The sequence below is a fragment of the Diorhabda sublineata genome, chromosome 2, assembly GCF_026230105.1.
Source record: "Diorhabda sublineata isolate icDioSubl1.1 chromosome 2, icDioSubl1.1, whole genome shotgun sequence".
In the NCBI taxonomy this organism is placed as follows: domain Eukaryota; kingdom Metazoa; phylum Arthropoda; class Insecta; order Coleoptera; family Chrysomelidae; genus Diorhabda; species Diorhabda sublineata.
The window spans coordinates 37,360,760-37,382,012 of record NC_079475.1 but is presented as its reverse complement, the minus strand read 5'-3'; the positions used below and the strand labels follow the sequence as shown (position 1 = coordinate 37,382,012).

General features: G+C 33.4%; 1 protein-coding gene across 1 annotated transcript in view; it reads left to right on the top strand.

The window, feature by feature from the left end:
• Window positions 1-686: 686 nt before the first annotated feature.
• Window positions 687-21,253, top strand: part of LOC130440664 (rhoGEF domain-containing protein gxcI-like) — a 53,223-nt gene continuing 32,656 nt past the window's right edge. Inside the window, exons 1-4 of the mRNA XM_056773927.1 lie at window positions 687-726; window positions 15,940-16,179; window positions 16,910-17,382; window positions 17,439-18,792. Coding sequence (XP_056629905.1) covers window positions 16,022-16,179; window positions 16,910-17,382; window positions 17,439-18,792 — 1,985 coding nt within the window. The 5' untranslated portion in view covers window positions 687-726; window positions 15,940-16,021. The remainder of the gene's footprint in view (window positions 727-15,939; window positions 16,180-16,909; window positions 17,383-17,438; window positions 18,793-21,253) is intronic.

The window sequence follows — 21,253 nt, the reverse complement described above, 5'->3', positions numbered from 1 at the left end:
GTTGATGTATATGGAGAGAACAACTGCCTTTTTTGTCTCCAATGATCAAGAAATCTATATATGATTCTGAATAGACTCAAAACACTTCCTCTGCTTATTTTACCAATCAGCTGCACATTTTTTTCGATAGTCGACAAAGGTTGGTTAAGGCCATGGAAGTTTCTCGTTTCGAACTAGATTTGCTTCCACTTTTCAATCGAAAGATCAAAATTACTGGATCTAAACATACAGAATCATCTTTGGAGTTAAATGCCTTGAATAAAAAACTTTTGTGCGTTACTAGCTTAGCGAAACTGGCCATTTTTCTTCAAAATTATACACAATAAACTAGCAATCAAATATAAACATATACAGAAATATTCCAACAGTACGAATTACTAAATATTCATAGTTTGAACCTGTTGTCTTCCATCCACGACGCCTTCCAGCCTCCTTTCTATTCCTAATAACAAAGCTGATTATGTTATTCCAATTTGTTCTAAGGATAATTAGTAGAAATTGATAGTGGGAAGATTATTATAAATTAATCTATAATAACGCGAAAAATTGGGTGTTACAACTTAAAATATATTACCGGTAATTGTTCAATTAGTAACAATGGATTGTCAAGAAAGGTAATTAGCTAATTTGTTCACAGTCATAAAATGGTCTGCTCTTGAATTCAGGATAGTCAGTGGATAGATTTTGATTAAACAAGTTTGATGATTATGTGAATTCATAATAAAGGTAAATATTTTCTTTATTTGAGTCAGATATGGGCAAACTTTTCTTTAAACGTTAACTATAATTTGCGGGCGATTTTTTACAGTAACTTTTTCAAAATTTGATTCATATCAACTTGAGACAATTCTCGACGATGATCAATTTCATAAATGAAAATGTGGATTCACATAAACACACATTGCAACAATTATTCTAATTGTTTGTTATTCATCCATTTCTATTTATTCAAAACATTGTAACCTTTTACTTTATTTATTTGATTTTTATCTTCATTATCACTTCTTACAAGTTTGCTAAATGTGTAGTACCAAGAAAGTTGCTCAGTTGTTGAGTTACATTTTCAATATCGATGTTATCATTAAATGGAGAAGACAAAATGATGGCGATGGCAAAATCTTCAAGCTTACTTCATACTACAAACCTTTAGTCGATGTCTTCTTTAAAATCTTCTAAATGTGTAGTAGCAAGACAGTTGATTAGTTTTTTTGTTACACTACCAAAATCGATGTTATCATTAATTGGACAAGACTAAAAACTGGCAAAATCTTCAAGCTTACTTCATATTAAAAATCTTTAGTCGATGTCTTCTTTAAAATCTTCTAAATGTGTAGTAGCAAGACAGTTGATTAGTTTTTTTGTTACACTACCAAAATCGATGTTATCATTAATTGGACAAGACTAAAAACTGGCAAAATCTTCAAGCTTACTTCATAATAAAAATCTTTAGTCAATGTCTTCTTTAAAATCTTCTAAATGTGTAGTAGCAAGACAGTTGATTAGTTTTTTTGTTTTCACTTCCAAAATCGATGTTATCATTAATTGGACAAGACCAAAAAATGGCAAAATATTCAAGCTTACTTCATATTAAAAACCTTTAATCAATGTCTTCTTCAAAATCTTCTAAACTTGTAGTAGCAAGACAGTTGATTAGTTTTTTTATTTTCACTTCCAAAATCGATGTTATCATTAATTGGACAAGACTAAAAACTGACAAAATCTTCAAACTCACTTTATATTACAAACCTTTAGTCGATGTCTTCTTTAAAATCTTCTAAATGTTTAGTAGCAAGACAGTTGATTAGTTTTTTTGTTACACTACCAAAATCGATGTTATCATTAATTGGACAAGACTAAAAACTGGCAAAATCTTCAAGCTTACTTCATAATAAAAATCTTTAGTCAATGTCTTCTTTAAAATCTTCTAAACGTGTAGTAGCAAGACAGTTGATTAGTTTTTTTGTTTTCACTTCCAAAATGGATGTTATCATTAATTGGACAAGACTAAAAACTGGCAAAATCTTCAAGCTTACTTCATAATAAAAATCTTTAGTCAATGTCTTCTTTAAAATCTTCTAAACGTGTAGTAGCAAGACAGTTGATTAGTTTTTTTGTTTTCACTTCCAAAATCGATGTTATCATTAATTGGACAAGACTAAAAACTGGCAAAATCTTCAAGCTTACTTCATAATAAAAATCTTTAGTCAATGTCTTCTTTAAAATCTTCTAAATGTGTAGTAGCAAGACAGTTGATTAGTTTTTTTGTTTTCACTTCCAAAATCGATGTTATCATTAATTGGACAAGACCAAAAAATGGCAAAATATTCAAGCTTACTTCATATTAAAAACCTTTAATCAATGTCTTCTTCAAAATCTTCTAAACTTGTAGTAGCAAGACAGTTGATTAGTTTTTTTTATTTTCACTTCCAAAATCGATGTTATCATTAATTGGACAAGACTAAAAACTGACAAAATCTTCAAACTCACTTTATATTACAAACCTTTAGTCGATGTCTTCTTTAAAATCTTCTAAATGTTTAGTAGCAAGACAGTTGATTAGTTTTTTTGTTACACTACCAAAATCGATGTTATCATTAATTGGACAAGACTAAAAACTGGCAAAATCTTCAAGCTTACTTCATAATAAAAATCTTTAGTCAATGTCTTCTTTAAAATCTTCTAAACGTGTAGTAGCAAGACAGTTGATTAGTTTTTTTGTTTTCACTTCCAAAATCGATGTTATCATTAATTGGACAAGACTAAAAACTTGCAAAATCTTCAAGCTTACTTCATAATAAAAATCTTTAGTCAATGTCTTCTTTAAAATCTTCTAAATGTGTAGTAGCAAGACAGTTGTTTAGTTTTTTTGTTTTCACTTCCAAAATTGATGTTATCATTAATTGGACAAGATTACAAACTGATAAAATCTTCAAGCTTACTTCATATTTAAAACCTTTAGTCAATGTCTTCTTTAAAATCTTCTAAATGTGTAGTAGCAAGACAGTTGATGTTATTATTAAGTGAACAAAACCAGAAACTGGCGACATCTTTGGGTTTACCAAATAATGTAAATCGTTTATCAATATTTTTAATAAGCAAAGCAGATTTTGATAATGTTTGAAATCACAGCATTTTCATTTCATTACAATTATACTTAGTTGCTTTTCAAATGACTTCAAATTCCTTATCATATCTATGATAGCTTTATCTCCGTTTTTGTAGTATTCTTGATAATTGACGATATATAACAATACTGAAAATTAGATGATACTACTGGATACTGAATAAAACCAAACTTTGGGATGAATTTAGATAAAAAATGACTAATTTTGTTTGTAAAGAATGAAGGTAACATAAAATATTTAAGATGCTGTTCATTTTGAATTTTTAATCGGTGCTTTAACAAAAAGTTTTTTCGAAAAAGTGCTTTTAATTCTATAACTAAAATCTCCTAATGTATAATACTGATAATAAATTGTTGATAGAATCATTTGATCCCAATTTCTTTTATTTTTGTTTATTCAATCGACGAATTTCAAGATATTGCAAATTATGCGGCGTTACTTCTTTTACGAGACCACAAAATTTGTGATATGACATTTGCATACTTAATTTTTTGTAGTATAAATATAATTTGAATAAGTGTTTTTGTAATTTCCACTCTTGAAACAATAATTAACCTGCCATACATTTAAATGCGAATCATTTATTTCAAAATCCACCGAGAATGTTATTTCTTCATTTCTGCTAGTTAACAACGGTCTACTTGATTTAAAACGGTTCTAATTAATCAATTGTAAATCAAATGCAACAAAGAAATATACACTGTTCATTAAGAATTGACAGGATGTATTACTAAATCGAATTATTTAAGGTTACGACGAAATATAGAAAAAGAACCCTGTTATCCATTCTACCAGATAAAAAACAATTCGATTTATGTAAATGTTAATTCGAAATATCCATTGTTGGTAAAACTTTCAGTGATATCTGTATCAAATTGGAGAATATCCATATGTCTATCAGCATTATTGAACCCTAAATTAAATCAAGTGGGAATACATCTAATAAATGAAAAAGAAAGACATTTAGAGAAACGAAGCTTAAAGTTTATGGAACAATATATTGTGGAAGTTAGAGGTTATTCAAGAGGAAATTACACAGTTGAAGAGGTTATTAGGATAAATGGCTCTAAAATAGAAAGCCTGAAAAAACTTCCAGAGCGCTGTAACGAAACGGGGGTTTCTGTTGCGCCAAAAACAAATTCAAACATAATCGCCAAAAGAGGACGGAATCGGGCTGGGAATATAGTTTCAGCAGAATGAAGACAGACGGTAACGGTCGAGATATGCTTCAGTGCAGCTAGAAACTAAAGGTTATCTTTCCATTACTCCAGAGCTGATGATGAATTCACAAGCTGGTGCTTGAGGCACATGTGGTGATTCGAACTGGATTATTTCCCAGCTATTCCTCCAATGGTGGAGCATCTAAAGAACGGTGCCTCTTTTACTGGATGGGCTCAACACCCACACTCTAATATTGACCTGATTAATGAAGCCAGAGCCCATGGTGTTAGTATCTTATGTTTTCCTCCAGAGATGAAACACTGTTTACAAGTAGCGTTACATCCTGGCTACGTTCTAACCCTGGACTAGTCCTTACTAGCCGCCATGTCTAGTAAACGGATTTCGTGTTTTCCAAAACAGATTTTTTCACTTTTTTGACAGCTGCACATATTCAAACTTGTTCACAAACTCTCGAAATGATCCGGATAAAATTTAGAAATTTTGTGGACTATTCGTGAGATATTGTGATGAAAATCCAAATTTCCTCAATAGCGTAATATTTTTAGACGTGAAAACGTTTTGTTTAAGTGGTACAGTAAATCGACACGATTGTCGCTATTGGGCTCTGGAAAATTCTCATTGGATTTAAACGATATACATCCAGCAACCCAAAAAATTAATATCTGGATAGAAATAGCCAGAGAAAGATTTATTGGTCTTTATTTCTTTCGAGGGGACTTAGCATATTTAGAACATCTTCGTATGGAAGTTCTTCCTGACCTAATTGCGGCGTGTCCGGATCCAATTAACAGGGAAAACACTTGGATACCACTATTTGGTTCCAACAAGATGATGCACCACCAAATTATGGTCTTAATGTTTCGAGGTGTCTGGATAACCAGTTTGAAGGAAGGGGAATTGGGAGACGTGGTTTAATGGAATAGCCACGAAGGTCATCAGGCAATGATCAGAGGATTATGATAACTAAGGTTGAATTGATGTTTAGAGAAAAGGATAAAACACAACACAATATTTTATGTTATAATTCGAATATTGTGAATAACACAATTCAAATTCAAATGTATTTATGTATCGGTATTATACATGACTAATTTCATTTTTAGTTTGTTAGACTATTGTAGCAACGGATCGAATTGGAAATTATAAATTAGATGAATCAAGATTTTTTTGCAGCTTGACCCTGGTAAACTCCACTCGAAGTATTTCTTTACAACTTTTCGGTTAATATCGATTTTCACGAGGTAATTAATTATTTCTTTTCAAGGTGAAGCGTATTTTGTAAATCTTCTCGTATGGGGAAATATAACAAGGGAAACGATTTTCATAAGTTTCCATTGTGAATATCATTTCACTTTTATTGATACAGTCAAAATTGTTATTATAACAATACAGGGTGGTATATTTGAAATAACAAAGTTGATTATTTTTTCGGAAAAAGGAAAGATCCGACAACAATGTACATACCACCATAATACCGGCCGCACAAGCCGTTTCCGAGCTAATTGAGGCGTTCCATACATAAAACTCACTCTGTATTGTAGCAGCTTTTTATTTAAATTTTTGTCTGGCATACCCCGAATAAAAAAAATTCATGTGCTATCCCTTTATAATGTTAATACACCATGAGAGCAGTAATCGTTCATGGAATTGTACATTTCCTTTCATAAAATCCGAATGGATCGTGTGTTTTGGCAAATATTTATAAATATCCCACTCTGCAGGTATATCGTGTCTATAGCACCTTTATCCATTCAATCAAAGTTATATTTTAACAGAAATTACGAGTGCATGTTCACTTGGTCAGCTGACCGACCATTATTCGATTATCTGGTGAACTTCATTGCCAACATGAACTTGCTGATAAAAATGTAGTTCCAAAGAACGGTTTCTTTTATAATGCAGATATCAAGGTTGCTTTCAAAAAGAAAAGTAGAAAAATTCAAGTTTATCTTTCAATCATATCAACTAAAAAAAAAATAAGCAAAAAGAATCAAATATTAATACAATCAGATTCTTAATCTGCTAAACAGATTTACTGTTTTTAGTTTTTTTATTGTTTTACTATTGTCATCTGTAAACTTAGTCAAGATGCTCAAACTTGGACCTAGTTAGAAGATATTCTTTGTAAATCGACCATCCATCGCGTCGACGGTCGTCCACTGTTTCTGTATGCTGCATACCATTCTAGTTTTACCTTCATCCATCTATTATCTGACAATCTTGCAACAAACATGCCCAGTCTAGTTCCATTTTAAATGTTGACCCTTTCAATTATATCCGTGTAACTTTTCTTTTTCTACGCAGTTCTTCGTTTCAGTTTCTGTAATGTCACTCGTATCATGGACCTCTCCATGGCTCGTTGAGTATGCTACAAGATTCAAAATATCCGACAGAAGAAAGGTTTAGCAAGAGACAATTATAACAAGAAGTATGTTGAGAGTGGTAGATGGTAGATGGGAAAAAAACTAAAAAATATGAGACCAAACACACAGGTATAATGCAGAGAGAGAGAGAGAGTTTAAAAGACAGGATCACTTGAAAGAACATCCAAGATATTTCATGACGATTTCATAACAGAACAATAACAAAAACTGCAGCTTAAACTAATGATTCACTAACAGAAATGTTTCACGACCAAGTTTTTTTGTGTTTTTGAATGGTTTAAGTTATAAATCTGAATTCTGTTTGTTTAGAAAGTTATTAATCTCTTACAAGATCCTCTAGGTTATTTTGGAAAAAGCTTTTTGTCTCATTTTAAGATCGCAGCCCAAATAGTCAAAAGGAAAGGTTGAAAATATCAAAAAATCATTTGACCTCAAGTATTCGTGCGATTGCTGGAACTGTAGAAAGTGATGAAGAACAAGGCGTAAGCTCCTTCCGCTTTGTTTCTAGCCTAATTAATAGTCCCTCATGCAAGACCATTCAGTTCTTGCTCCTTGCGATTACCATCTGTTTGCTAAGGTGAAATTTTCATTAAACGGATCAAGATTTGAGCCCGTTGAGACTTTTAAATTTAGCAGATCCCGACAGAAGCTTGCAGAAGAATCATTTTATTATTTATTGTACAATTTTAAAATTTGGATTGTCGTAAAACTGGATAGCATGTTGCATTCCTTTTTTTGGGTACTCTGGAAATTATTTCTATTAATCTGAAAAGATTTTTCGGAACTGGAAACGTCAAGATTAATTATTATTTTAACACACGTTAAACACAAGCTCTCCAGACATCATTGCCAAATCCCGATAGAATTTAACTTTCAATCGCTACTGCAGTTAAAGCAGTTAAGCGATTATATTTGGGCACTTTCCTTTTAAGGTATTTCAAACTATTTCTAAAGGATTAAACACACAACAACACGTTGGTGGTATGTCCATGAATCTCGTAGATTCTATTAATAACACTGGTTTTACAAATTAAAACTTAAAATTAGAAGGCAAAATATTTGGTAGAAGCTGAGCTTTTTTCAAATCGTGGGCATGAATGTATGCAGCGTGTGCTTCAAACTCGCTTTAGTATATCAGTTTCGTGGTAGTATCTCTTTGTATAATTATTTAACATCACAATGAAACATGTGAAACATTGAACTTTACGTTTTTTGTTAGCAATTAAATCTGTTTCATCGACCAGCAATATGCGCAAATATCAAGGAATTTATCAAACGATCTTATGCAAATGATCATCTTAAAAAGTTTATATTTCCTGACTTCAAAAAGAAATCACAATATGGATAGAAGCGAATGCCAAGTTTCGGGCATATTTATGATACAGGTAACGACTTCCAGGTTACAATGAATAGTGGGAAATAAAATTATACACAGAATAACTTTCGAATTTCAGAACGCAACAACTTCCACGAGTACAATGACATATTTAAAGTGACTAGATTTGGAAAATTATGATGCACTCACGAGGTGTGTATATTTGTGTCGGAAGAGAAAGTTTTTATAAAGAGGAAGGTTTATTGCACCTGATTTAGGAGCTGCTCCTCTGCAGGGCTGGGTGTGGTGATAGGTTTGTGATTGCGCTGCTTCAGACTGAAAAAGGAAAGAAAAACGAACGACTACTTGGCTCGAAGAAGAAGAAGAAGCAGAAGAAGAAGAAGAAGTGGAAGAAGAAGTAGAAGAAGAAGAAGATTAAGTTCCAGTCTAAAAAACAAACGGTTCGTTTGAGGTTTAGGGATACAATTTTGTTTTTTTTTTTCATTGGAAATTTATTATTTGATAGGAAATAGGGAGGGATACAGCTGCGGTTGCATTATTTCCTATCATCGGCCATACAATGAATTGCAAAATGTTTAATTTATGTGTTTTCCCATTTAAATCTTTTTGGTGTTTTCTACCATATTAAAAAAAACTTTGTGACCCGCATTCGTTTCCGTCAACGTACTGTGCTAGCCAATTCTTCATTCTAGAAGACAAGTCAAAATAACGAGGTGCAAGATAAGGAAAATAGGGCGGATTAGAGGAATGAGTTGAGATAAGATAATTATTGGGCATAGTTTCGTATCTGCCCTGTCACACGTTAGTTTAGAGAGTCCGAGGTCTTAGAATCCTTTATTTATTGAGGCTCATGATGTCTGGTGTCACTAATAATTGGATTGGTCGATTCCTGTCCTCAATATAAGAATTAAATTTTCAGGAAATGGACGCTTGGCTGAAAAGGGGAAAGAGCTATCGTAAGCAAAAAGTCAAAAATAATTGTTGTTCACTTTTTTTATGCAACTATTCGAATTTGAAGGCGTGTGCCAACTCGTGATTTTATACCCTTCATAAAATTTTAACTTCTTTTAAATGTGCCAACCCGTGATTGTGGTTGTCATGAAGATTAGCCAACTCGTGGCTGAAGATTATATATTTACAGTGTATTTTATTAAAAATTTGTTTTCATTCTATACACATAAAATAACAATAAACAATATTACATTTTGTATCTATAAGAAACCTGTTTCCCAGATTCATATTCTGTTATTTTAACTGGCAAACCTAACCTAACATAACCTAACCAATTCCATATGTTCATTATTATGTTAAATAAAACAAATTCCGACTTTCGCAAATTTTAAAAATTCATTTCTCTATTGTATATTGTTCCTACCTTATGAAATTTAAAGGATCTAGAAATTTTAAGTTTCAATTTTTGGATTTTCCAACTTTACAAAGTGGATTCGGCATTAAATTCCATGTAATACTCTTAATGAATCCGTCACGAGTATTATGTATTCGGTCTACCTTTTTATTTACCTGAAATCTCTCTATTCCGAGTTGGCGCATCCTTATCTCATCAGCTCATCTGAATTTGAAACTGTATATATAAAGGGTTTTCCAATAAGAGGTGTTATTTTGAACAGCCCGCTATTTTTTGACATTTTTTGACATTTGACAAGTAGAAACTACGCCATTACTGAAAATGGAACGATACACGCTTCAACAACGCATTGAAATTATTAAAATTCATATAAAAATGGTGAAAGTTTGGCAGAGACGGTTCGTAAAACTAAAACATTTTTGGGTCGACGTGAAGCACCTTGTCGGACCGCAGTACAGAAATTGGTGGAAAAATTTGAGCTTTTGGGACAAGTTAGTGATGTGAAGAATAAAACCCGTGCACGTTGCTCAAGAACAACTGAGAATATTGCTGCTGTAGCCCAAAGGAAGCCCAAGAAGGAAACCCAGGTTTGTCCATTCCTCGTCGTTCTTTGTAATTAGCCATTCCACAAACGTCATTACACCGTATTTTGCATAAAGACTTGGGTCTTAAGGCCTATAAAGTTCAGTTAACACAAGAACTCAAGCCGGCCGATCATCAACAACGTCCTGTCTTTGCTGATTGGGTCCTTGAAATGCATGAAAATGATCCGGAATTTCATCGAAAAATCATCTTAACTGATGAGGCCCATTTCCACCTTGGTGGTTACGTCTATAAACAAAATTGTCGAATCTGGGGCTCGGAAAACCCAAGAGTTATTGTTGAAAATCCTTTCCATCCTCAACGCGTGTCTGTTTGGTGCGGTTTATGGTCTGGCGGTGTCATCGGACCTTACTTTTTCGAAAATGAGGCTGGAGCAGCAGTTATGGTGAATGTATTGCGCTATCGAGAGAGGATTAATGATTTTTTATGGCCGGAATTGGATGGTATTGATTTGGACAACGTTTACTTTCAACAAGACGGCGCTACGTGCCACACAAGCAACGAAACCATCGATCTTTTAAGGGAAAAATTTCCGGACCGTGTTATCTCTCGAAGAGGTGATCACAATTGGCCACCGAGATCTTGTGATTTAACACCTTGCGACTTTTTCCTTTGGAGCCACGTGCAAGATAAGATCTACGCCAACAGTCCAGCATCGATTTAAGACCTCAAAGATGGAATTCGTGAGGCTATAGAGGACATAGGGCAGGCGCTTTGCAATTTGGTTACGGAAAATTTCATAAAAAGGATATGATCCTGTAAGCGCAGTCGTGGCGGCCATTTGGCTGATGTTGTGCTCTATTATTAACGGCATACCTTTTTCTTTATAATGAAATAAACATCCGACTATTTATCTCAAAAAATGGCATTTTTCTTTGTATATCAAAATAACACCTCAAGCTGAGGAACGGATTCAGTTTTTGATTAGGTTAGGTTTACTTTTGCTAAGTGAAGGTAGGAAAACCTTGGGAAAATATGTGTTTTTCTTTTAAATAAATATATGTTTTCATAATTGAGAACAACTACCATTTTGTGTAATTTATAAATCAAGTTAAAATAGCCGAACCGAAAGTAAATCAATTTAATAATTTTTAAAGCCAGAAGTGCAAATTTTTGACATTTTTATTATCTATGATACTGAATTATGTCCCAATTACCCTCGGCGCTTTTGTTGGACTTTTTTTTAAAGTTGTGTAAAAGTTTAAAGAAAAACAATCAAAAGCACGTTTGGTCCAGTTCAGTTTCAGTTCAGCAGATAAAATCTTTTCTATTGATCAGAAACAAGATTCGTAAACTTTTTTTGGTAAAACATATACGTCCCTTTTCCAAGGACAACAATGTTTTCTTGCAATTGACGTATTTCGTCTACGTGTCGCATACTGCACCTCACATCTAACGGCGTTTTTAAATGCAGTGCAAATTTTAAATTTGGTTATCATTAAAAACTTTCAACACTGGAATGTTCCCGTTGACTTTCCGTTTCCACGTATTATTCTCAATTACACAAAACCCAGAGGAAAGTCATTGTTATAAAAAGAAACAAAGTACTGCAGCTTTTAATTGAACGCTTTTATGTATCGATAGTACAACTGATTAATTCCTTTTTTAGTTTATTACATTACAAGCATTTTGTTTTTGATATTAACTGAGCACTGGGTTTTGCTATTAACTTAATTTCGAACATAAACCGTAACATATAAATCTATAATTAGTACTAAAACTTTTTTTGATGAAACGCGTTTCTTTCATGCTGAAAAACTGTCATTGCCGTTGAATTCTAGCATAGATATACATAATTAACATCTGCGTATTTCAATAATAAAGTTTTTTGTAAAATGCCACGTTTTAAATCTAGTTCTAGTTCCTGCGAAAGAATCAGAACGTAGTAAAAAGTAATTAGTTAAGTGTAATTACTTTAACAGTAAACTTTTATCAAATGAGAGCAAGTTTGTATGGTTAGTAGTTTTATAAAATACTTAATGATGATAGATTGACGGAATGAAGTTTCAAAAACATGAATTTGTAAATAATTATCTTCATTAGGAGTTTACCAAATTGTTAATATTGAAGACAGAAATAAAATTGAAGTTTTAATGAATAGATATAAAAATAGACGATGTTTCCTGAATAACTTGTGCACATATTTAACAATACGAGGGCTGTCGAAAAAAACATTTTCCAAAATCAACTGTATTTGTCTTTCTCCTCAAAATACGTCTTTACGTTTTCTTTAAAAAGCTTCAACCGAGAGGCAGGTCCAGCGAAGCATTTCAAACTGTCCGCGAATTCTTCTTCAATTACAGCACGGAGTGCGTGGTCATCTTGCAAAAACGCGCTCCTTGAGAAGGCTCTACAAGAAGAAATCACACGGTGCTAGGTGATATGACCGTGCGTATCATCAAGTACGGACCCACGAGACCTTCCGAATGGATACCTGTCTTTATTCTCACTACACGGTGCAATTTCATTGTCTTCGTTCGCCCATGGTCCAAAGAATGCCATATTTCTATTTATTTATGAATTAAATAAATCTCACCAAGCCACGCCACTGTTATCGCAGATTGTCAAGTAGGAATATTTCAAAGAAATTGTGTACCGACAGCTTCGGCCAATAGAAATGCATTCATGTTCACGATTCGATGTTTTCATTGGTAAACAGTGGAGATGATTAGTCCACGTGGATTGATGGTTTGTTAGATGTTTGCAAATTAGTTGGTAGTATTTTAATATATGAGTAACTTTATTGATGCCCTGCAATGCTATTTGGTTCGAAAATTTAAATTCTTTTTATGTTTTAAAAATTTTGTTTCCACATTTAGCTTTTAATCCTTTTAAATCTTGAAAATAAGTACGTAAAAAATGTTTGATTAGAAAATCTGAAATATTTTCTCGGTTAACTGTAAATTTGATAAACAGTGTTGGACGAAGTCTAAACTTTCTACCACCTAATAAAATTTTTCTATTAAAAGAATCATAAAACGTTTAAAATAGCACCTTCAAGTTGAATGTGCTCTGTGGATTAAATTTCATATTTCCATTAATTCGTTTATAGATTGAATTAAAGATTAAAATCAAAAATAAATTATGGTTAAATGACTAAATTCCAAATTTTAAATTCAAGAAAATCTCATCGTTTACTAATCCATTTCGTTGAAATATCCATTTTTATCTATTATCTCTAGATAAAATTAAAAAACAACAGCTTCCTGGTAAATTCGAAGCTATTAATAAATATTCGTTTATAGCCCACTTTTTATTACTGGCTGGCGACGAAAAAAGTACATCCTGTAATGTGTACACAATATGAATCAAGCTCAGACTTAATTTAACTTAAGTGGAAACTCAAGATGTTCCTTTCTGGGATTCTAAAAATACCTAGGTACTAGAATTAGTTTCCGTCATTTTTGGATACGTGGATGACAAATATTACATCTTTCTTGTAGAAATAAGTCGGTTCTACGAGCACGATACAAAGATACAAGCCTTTTCGAACGTATTCGTTAATCTAATAAACGTTTTATTTTACGAGGTGTATTTAAAAAGTTCCGGTATCTTATCGAACGTGGTCAGTGTGAGAAGTAGTATCATTGTGCAATGGAGCAACAAGTGAACATCAATTTTTGTAAAAAATAGGGAAAGACGATTATAGAGCGTGACATAACTACTATTTCCGTTTCCCCGCATTAAGAAGGTCCTAACAGAGCAACTTTTACAGACGTGCTAGCCACAGAACATACTCTAAGAAGAAATGCAAACTTAGTTGTTATTCAATGGAAACAACTGGCGGATTTTCGATGCCAGTGCCCTCGATGATGCGTAGCAGAACTAATCTATTTTCGCGGTTAATTTGAATTTACGAAATAGAATATTTACTGTGTTCTATAATATTCATTTCCGCCTAGTTCTTATTTCGCAGTTTCCTGAATTCACGATAGAAAACATCTTAAATCTGGACAAGTTATATCCTATATAGTTCATCGTTGTACCTTGTCTATACATTCAAATGTTCCAATTTCACACATCTTCTTCAATATCTATCTCTTTGTCACTCTTTTTTCAATTTTGATATTTTTGATATTGTATTCCGATGAACTTTACCATTTCCCTAGATGTTATATTGTTTTTATTAGTTCCAATTACAGTCGAAAAATCCGATTTTTCTTTGTCGAAACTACTAATTTCCTCTGTAACAAAGGAGTCTGAAAATTCACTTGAAAACTCCAAAGGCTCTTCTATACGTAAATTGCCAGATGTTAACACTCGGACTATCAACTTAATGCTCTTCAATGATCATATCAGTGTCTAGTATCCATGTATTTACAGCATGTGAATGTTTTGGTTTATCATACAGTCAGTCATGGGATATATTTATACTTTAAATGTTTTCTATAGAATTTTCTGGAATCACTTTCCAAAAAATGATTTTTACACAAAATAATTGATGTTGAGCACTGAATTTTACAAAATTTTTCACATTTAGGACACACATCAGTAAAACGTTTGGGAAATTGAAAAAAATGCTTATTCACCTTGACATTTGACATTGACAGTAATGACATATTTTTATTATACTTGCGCCACGATTGGTAAGTGGCAGAAATAAATTTGTGTTGACCAAATTTTTGAGTGCTTTCGAAGGCTTTATGAACGTTGTCAAAAGTATGGTATGCTTATTTTATGGAAGTTTGAAATGAGAAACAAGCACTTGAACAGTAAAGAGAAGCCCGAAGTATGGTTTACTTATGATAAGATATAAGAGAACGTATTAATCTCGATTAAGTGTTCGTACAGATCAAATTCTCAAAATATACGCATAAATGTACAATCAATCAATCAATATGTCAAAATGTTAACAAAAATGTGGAAAATACGCAAAAAAAATTCTTAAATATTTATATTACAAAAAGTAAATTGTCTTTATTTATAAAAAACAGTGGTAATTATACACTTTCGCGGTCACCTGGTTTTTTGGTTAGGTTAGGTTAGGTTAGGTTAGGTTGACTCTAGAAAATCGAAAAATGGATGGATTTTAATTATCTTGGTCTCAAAATGTTCCATTTTACGGCGGATTTATAAAAAAAAATACGAAAATTAAAAAAAAATAAGATATAGTACGAAACTATTCACGAAAATTGATTGTTTTTCACCGATTTCATTTTGAGCTATAAAAACTGAAAAAATCATTCTTTTTGGATCTTTTTTAAATTGTTTATTAATTTATGTAGAATACAAAAAAAAATATAAGAACTTTATCTGATAATGAGATAATTTTTTGTAAAGGATTATTTTAAAAAAACCGTTTTTTTACGATTTAAAACAGTAAAACTATGAGAAATTTTCATTCCGGCTATTTCTACTAATTTTTTTCATAAATCCGCCGTAAAATGGAACATTTTGAGACCAAGATCATTAAAATCCATCCATTTTTCGATTTTCTAGAGCCAAAAAACCAGGTGACCGTGAAAGTGTATAATTATCAAAACAGTAAACCATCGAATGGTTTCCCAAGTTCTCAATTCCCAATAAAAAAATTCTATCTCCAGTCTGATTATAAAAATTTATAAACGGAAAAACTTCTTTCCCAATTAACTGATGCGTTTTCATAATTTTTTCAATCACATTTTTGAATTTTTGAAAAATCCTTTTTAAGAGACAAGGAAATTTATCTATTAATGTATTGAATATAAAACATGTTTGGATCTATCAATAAAAATAAAATGTATTAGTTAATGTAAGCACGGATCTGTCTTCAAGAGGAACGCCTTTTCGAAGGCGCTGATACCCCTTACTGCACTACAGGCTTCAGTTGTGTCTTCTTTTATTTCTTTACTAATATTAGCCACCGAAATTTTTAGAAATGTCTCGTACCTAGTGGTGTACGTTGTGAACATCAGCTGTGAAGCTGTGAAATTAATTTTACAATTATTGATCATCTTGTTTCAGACGATATTTCAAGTATTATAAACATTGTTGGAATGAAACCAAAAAGATGTCATTTCCAGCTCCCTAAATTTGGTTTAGTAAAATGCGACCACCAGATACTCGCCAAGTTGCGCCACCTAGAGCTGGGAAACAATTCGAAGATGAGCTCCAACTCCACTATTTGGCACCGGGAGCCTTCACCGTATTACCGCCAGATAATAGAAGAAGACCGGATCCTCCGCCCGCACCTGAACAGTACAGGTAAATAATTATATCAAATATATATTATTGCTGTATAATTTTGCTTAATTGTGTCGTAGATGTCGTTTTGAGGTTTAATCTACTGCATTGTATACACGCTTTTCCTTGAGTATAATTGATAGCTGAAACTTTGGGCAAAACATTTGTCCAAAATCTGTTCTAGAAATATTGAAATTCCGATACGAAATAAAAAAATATTTAGCCCAATCAAATATTTCATACAGCCTTTGCTATGTAGACTTTTGTTAACTATTAAGGTTCTAAATCTTAAGAATAATTTAATTATTAATTTATTTGAAATATTAGAAAAGTAACCAATGGATACAATAACCTATTTTTTTCGAAAATGAAATAGATGAAAGAATAAGAGCCCCGAAAAGAAACTAGTATTTCTTCTATTTTCAGAATTTTCGTCCAAAAATATTATTTCATATTCAATTCAAATTTTTGCTGAGTAGTTCCTAAAAATAAAAGTTATTTGCTGCAAAATAATAATGATGACTTAACATAATATCGTAGAATTTATTTCTTATTGTTTATTTATTGTTGAGTTTTTATATATCTCTCATTTAAACACGAATAAATTTCTTACTGCACATATTCACGATTATTTTTCTAATTTAGCTCACGGGAACGTTCAAGGTAAGTATTTTCCAAACAATCTAAACACGAGCAATTTCTCTAATCGAAGCAAGAATTTCTTATTAAGTTGATTCAATGTGATTTCCAGATATGTGCCGAGTCAAAGACGGAACAAGAACCAAGCATTCGCTATCATAGCAGATTCTGATTCAAGTAGGCCCGCGTCGAGAAGCTCATCACCTTCCGGTCGAATAAGTCCTTTTAAAGGACGAGGATTCAATCCAATCGGGTCTAGACATGCTTCACCAATGCACTCTCCCCCTCCGCCGCCAGAGGATGTACGACTTAGTCCTCAAACGATGTCTCCAAAACATACCGTTTCCAAAATTCCTCAGCTTAGAAGGAAAAATAGTACAGCGGCTTTCGGCGAGAAAATAATTCATCAGGAAAATCCATCAACATCGAGGATTACCAGGAGGTTAAGTCAGAGTATGTCGAATTTGGATACAACAGAAACGCAACAACAACAACAACAACAACAACGTGGAAGACCTCCGCCTAGTCCAAATTCAAGAAAACAGGGTAAACAACCTGCATTTCAGAGACTCTCACCAATCGTAGGTAAGAAAACTTGTACTTTTCCCTAGTCCAAAGTTCAAATTATACTTTTATTCCAGGTAGTTCTCCTGAACCAAGCGTTGGAACCCCATCTAGAATACCACGAAGTAAAAGTACCCCTCCGAGTAGAAGAACGTCTCCGCAAAGAGCACAATATAAACGTCCAAGCAAACCTCCTCCATCGAAAACTTCTCTTCTGAGGAGCCAATCAAAACCCAAACTGAATACTGCCAGCAGGGAACCGAGCCCAACTAAAGACGTTGCCTCACCAACTAGAAACTCTTCAAAAAAATATAGAGACGTTCCAGCTAAAGTTAACTCTTTTAGTAAACCTAAACCAAAAGTGCTTCCTAAACCTCAAGTGCTAAGTGAACAGTCTGAAGATTCCGATGTTCCAAAATATAAAAATAAAACTCCATTAAATAGAAAAGAGAGTGACACTAGAATACGAACTGATTCTCATTCTAATATATTGCCAAAAACAGGAAATATCGTTAATAATACTTACAGTAGTGATAGTTCTACAAGTACAGTAACAAATAAAAATTCTAAAAATATTAATAATAATAATAATAACAATAATATAGTTGATACTTCTGGTAATAATAATACAACTACAGATGATAACGTAACAAATAAAACTGATAATATTAGTGATGTTAATAATAAAACTACGAACGGAGTTTCTTTATCGGATTCAGACAATAACATTGATAATAATGATAGTTCCAATAAACCTCGACATCTTCAAACACCATTTTCAACAAATCAAGTAATTATACCATCAGCTACAACCGTTGTGTCTAATACCACTACAACTGTTACCCAACCGTTGAAGATTGAAACCAATTTGAATAAACTGCCTCATTATTACGAAGAATCCAGAAACATATCACCGATGGTAGATGGAAGGGTTCTTAGTGCCACTAGCGTCACACACGCCATTAACAAAATGAACGATACCGTATTAGATACCCAAACTTTGATAAAAGATAGTGGATTTTCGAAATTATCGCCAGCGGCTAGTGCTATAATATCCATGGCTAACGAAAATAGAATCAACAACCCCGCATTGGATACTAAAAATGCCACAAATGCTTTACCGACAGTAGAACCTTCATTGAAATCCGTAGAAAACTCCATACAGAATAAGACTAATCACACCAACCATGTCATGCACGTTATGAGTTCGAGAGAACTGGAAGAAGAAGTACAACGACACATGCATAAATTATTAACTCCCGAACATAAGTTAACGAAACCAGTTGATGATAAAACGAAAGAAGCTAGAACAGTAGTGGCCTCTGATGTTAAACCCATCCGGATAACCGTTAGAGAGAAACCGTCAGATAGTGAAGTATTGAGTGGAAATGTCAGAATACCCGCGATAAATGGAATTAGCGAACGACCAGGGTAAGTAATTTTAAATAACATTTTTTTAAAATAGAAAGTCTAAATAAACGTACCAGGATGGTCCCGGAAGTACTTGGCACAGCAAAGAAAACAAAAATTTTGGAAAAAAACATATTTATTTTTCAACGTAATCTCCTCTTAGCTCCATACACTTTTCCCAGCGATGTTCAATATGTTTTTATCCTTTTTATAATAAGAATCGTTAAGCTCATCAAAATAGCCATCACTTCTTCATTGTTGGAAAATCTTTGACCGCCGAGCCATAATTCATTAATTTTGGGCATTGCAATAACGGATGTATGAGCTGGTGCAATGTCTTGATGAATCAACACTTTCTTCTTAGCCAAATGCGGCCGTTTTGACTGGATTTCCTCGCTAAAATTTTTCAATAAGTAAGTATAATACTAGCCGTTGATAGTTTTTTCTCTTTCAAGATAGTCAATGAGAATTTTGCCACGCGCATCATAAAAAAACCGACACCATGACCTTGCCTGCAGATGGAACGGTCTTTGTTTTCTTTGAAACCGGTTCTCTCTTTTCATTTCAATGTTTTGATTAATCTTTTGTTCCGGGTGTGGAGTGAGGGACCCACGCTTCACCTATGGTTATGAAACTGCGCAAAAATTCGGCTTTATTTCTGTGAACCATTGCCAAACACTCGATGGAAACATCTTCATGACGCTGTTTTTGTTTCATTGTAAGCAAACGCGGCACCCATCTTTCGCACACCTTTCTCATGTTCAAATTTTCAATTTCAATGTGTTGTACCCTACTCTTTGAAATGCTTACTATGTCTTACTATGTCTGTCGACGATCACCCAGTACCGCTTTTTGGATTTTCTTTTTGGAGTCGTCACCTCAATTGGTCAACCACTGCGATATTGGTCTTCATGGGCGAAGGAGCAGTTTCACCTAGAGTAGATTCTAGTTCAGCTTTTATATTGGTTGAGCTAATGCCTTTCAAATAAAAGTATTGTATCACATAATGGTGACCAATTTTTCCATGTTTACAAATTCATTGAAAACGTTCACTATTAATGGTTGCCAAACAAATACTAAACAACGTAGTGTCTCCAAACTTGGAACATATGCTGTATATATTGTGTACTTTCTAGCTCAGTGGTATTTTTGAAACAGCTACCGCCATCTCTAGGTCAGGCCAGGTACTTGTGGGACCATTTTGAAAATATTATCTACTCTAAATTTTCGGGTTTATGTTGAAACTAAATAAAATACTGCAAACTACAGGGTATCTTGTATAAGAACCTAAGAGAAACAACTCTTACATTTATTGGGCATGATATGGATGGATCATCAATGATATCCAAAATAAGTTCTTCATCTAGCGGATTCATTTGAATAGGACGTTCTCGATTTACAATATAAAACTTTCCTGCTTCTCGAGCCCGTCTATCAACATTAAAAAATGTTTTTTTGTGAATTTAACGGCACTAACTTCATCACCGGCTCTTGATTCTTGTCAAATAAAACGACTTTTTTCTGTATCTCTAAAAATTTGATCGGTCGAATCACATCAAGAAAGTGCTAGGAGATAACTTTTTGAGTATTTGGTCAGTAGAGTTAGTTGTTTACTCTAGAAGCAAAATGTTTGTGATTCAGTTTTTTTTCCCTCGGATATTGCTTTTTTACGTCTTGGTATTTACTGTAACGGGAGGTTTTTCTACGATTGCTTGATGCGTTTTTCAATCCGAAAACTCTCGAGCAGCATCGACATACATATTATCATTGATTGATTCTTCAATTCGTTGTCAATTATATTACAAAAAATAATCTCCAGTGAACCCCTGTCGAAACGCCTCATCTCGAGGAATCATGGAACGTTTTCTGGAGCAGCAACAGGCGATCAAATTTTGTGTAAACCTTGGTAAAACGGACAAAGAAATTGACGATATGATGCCTACGGTGATGCTGCTATGGCTATATCAGATGTTTTTGAGTTGCATAAGCTGCTCCGAGATGATAGGCAATGTTTGGAAGAGGACAACTGCTCTGAACCCCCTTCAACAAGCAAGACCAACAAAAATGTATCAATATTCAACCCCAAGTTTCCAGAGCGTGACACTAAACTTAGCCATCGACCGGAAACCAATCTGCCAGGATCTTCCAGACTTTCTACTATTTCTGAAAATCGACGCTCTACGCAGGTACTACGGCTCGTTAGAGGTGGTCCAACAGACCGGGAAATTCGGATCCAGGATTTCCTGGAAGCTTAAAAAAAGTGGAAAACTCGTTGGCAGTAGTGTGTAGATATTATTTTTAAAATTCTAATCTTTTTTTTTGAGAAAGAGTCCTACTACTTTCAGCACAGATCCTGTATCACTCTCCACGTCTGTCTATTCTAATTGGTCGATGGTCGAGTAGTGGGAATGGCAAAGGAGAAGAATAACAACATTTCAATAGCCAGTAGAGAAAGATAAAGAGTGGTAAATCGATGTTCTTT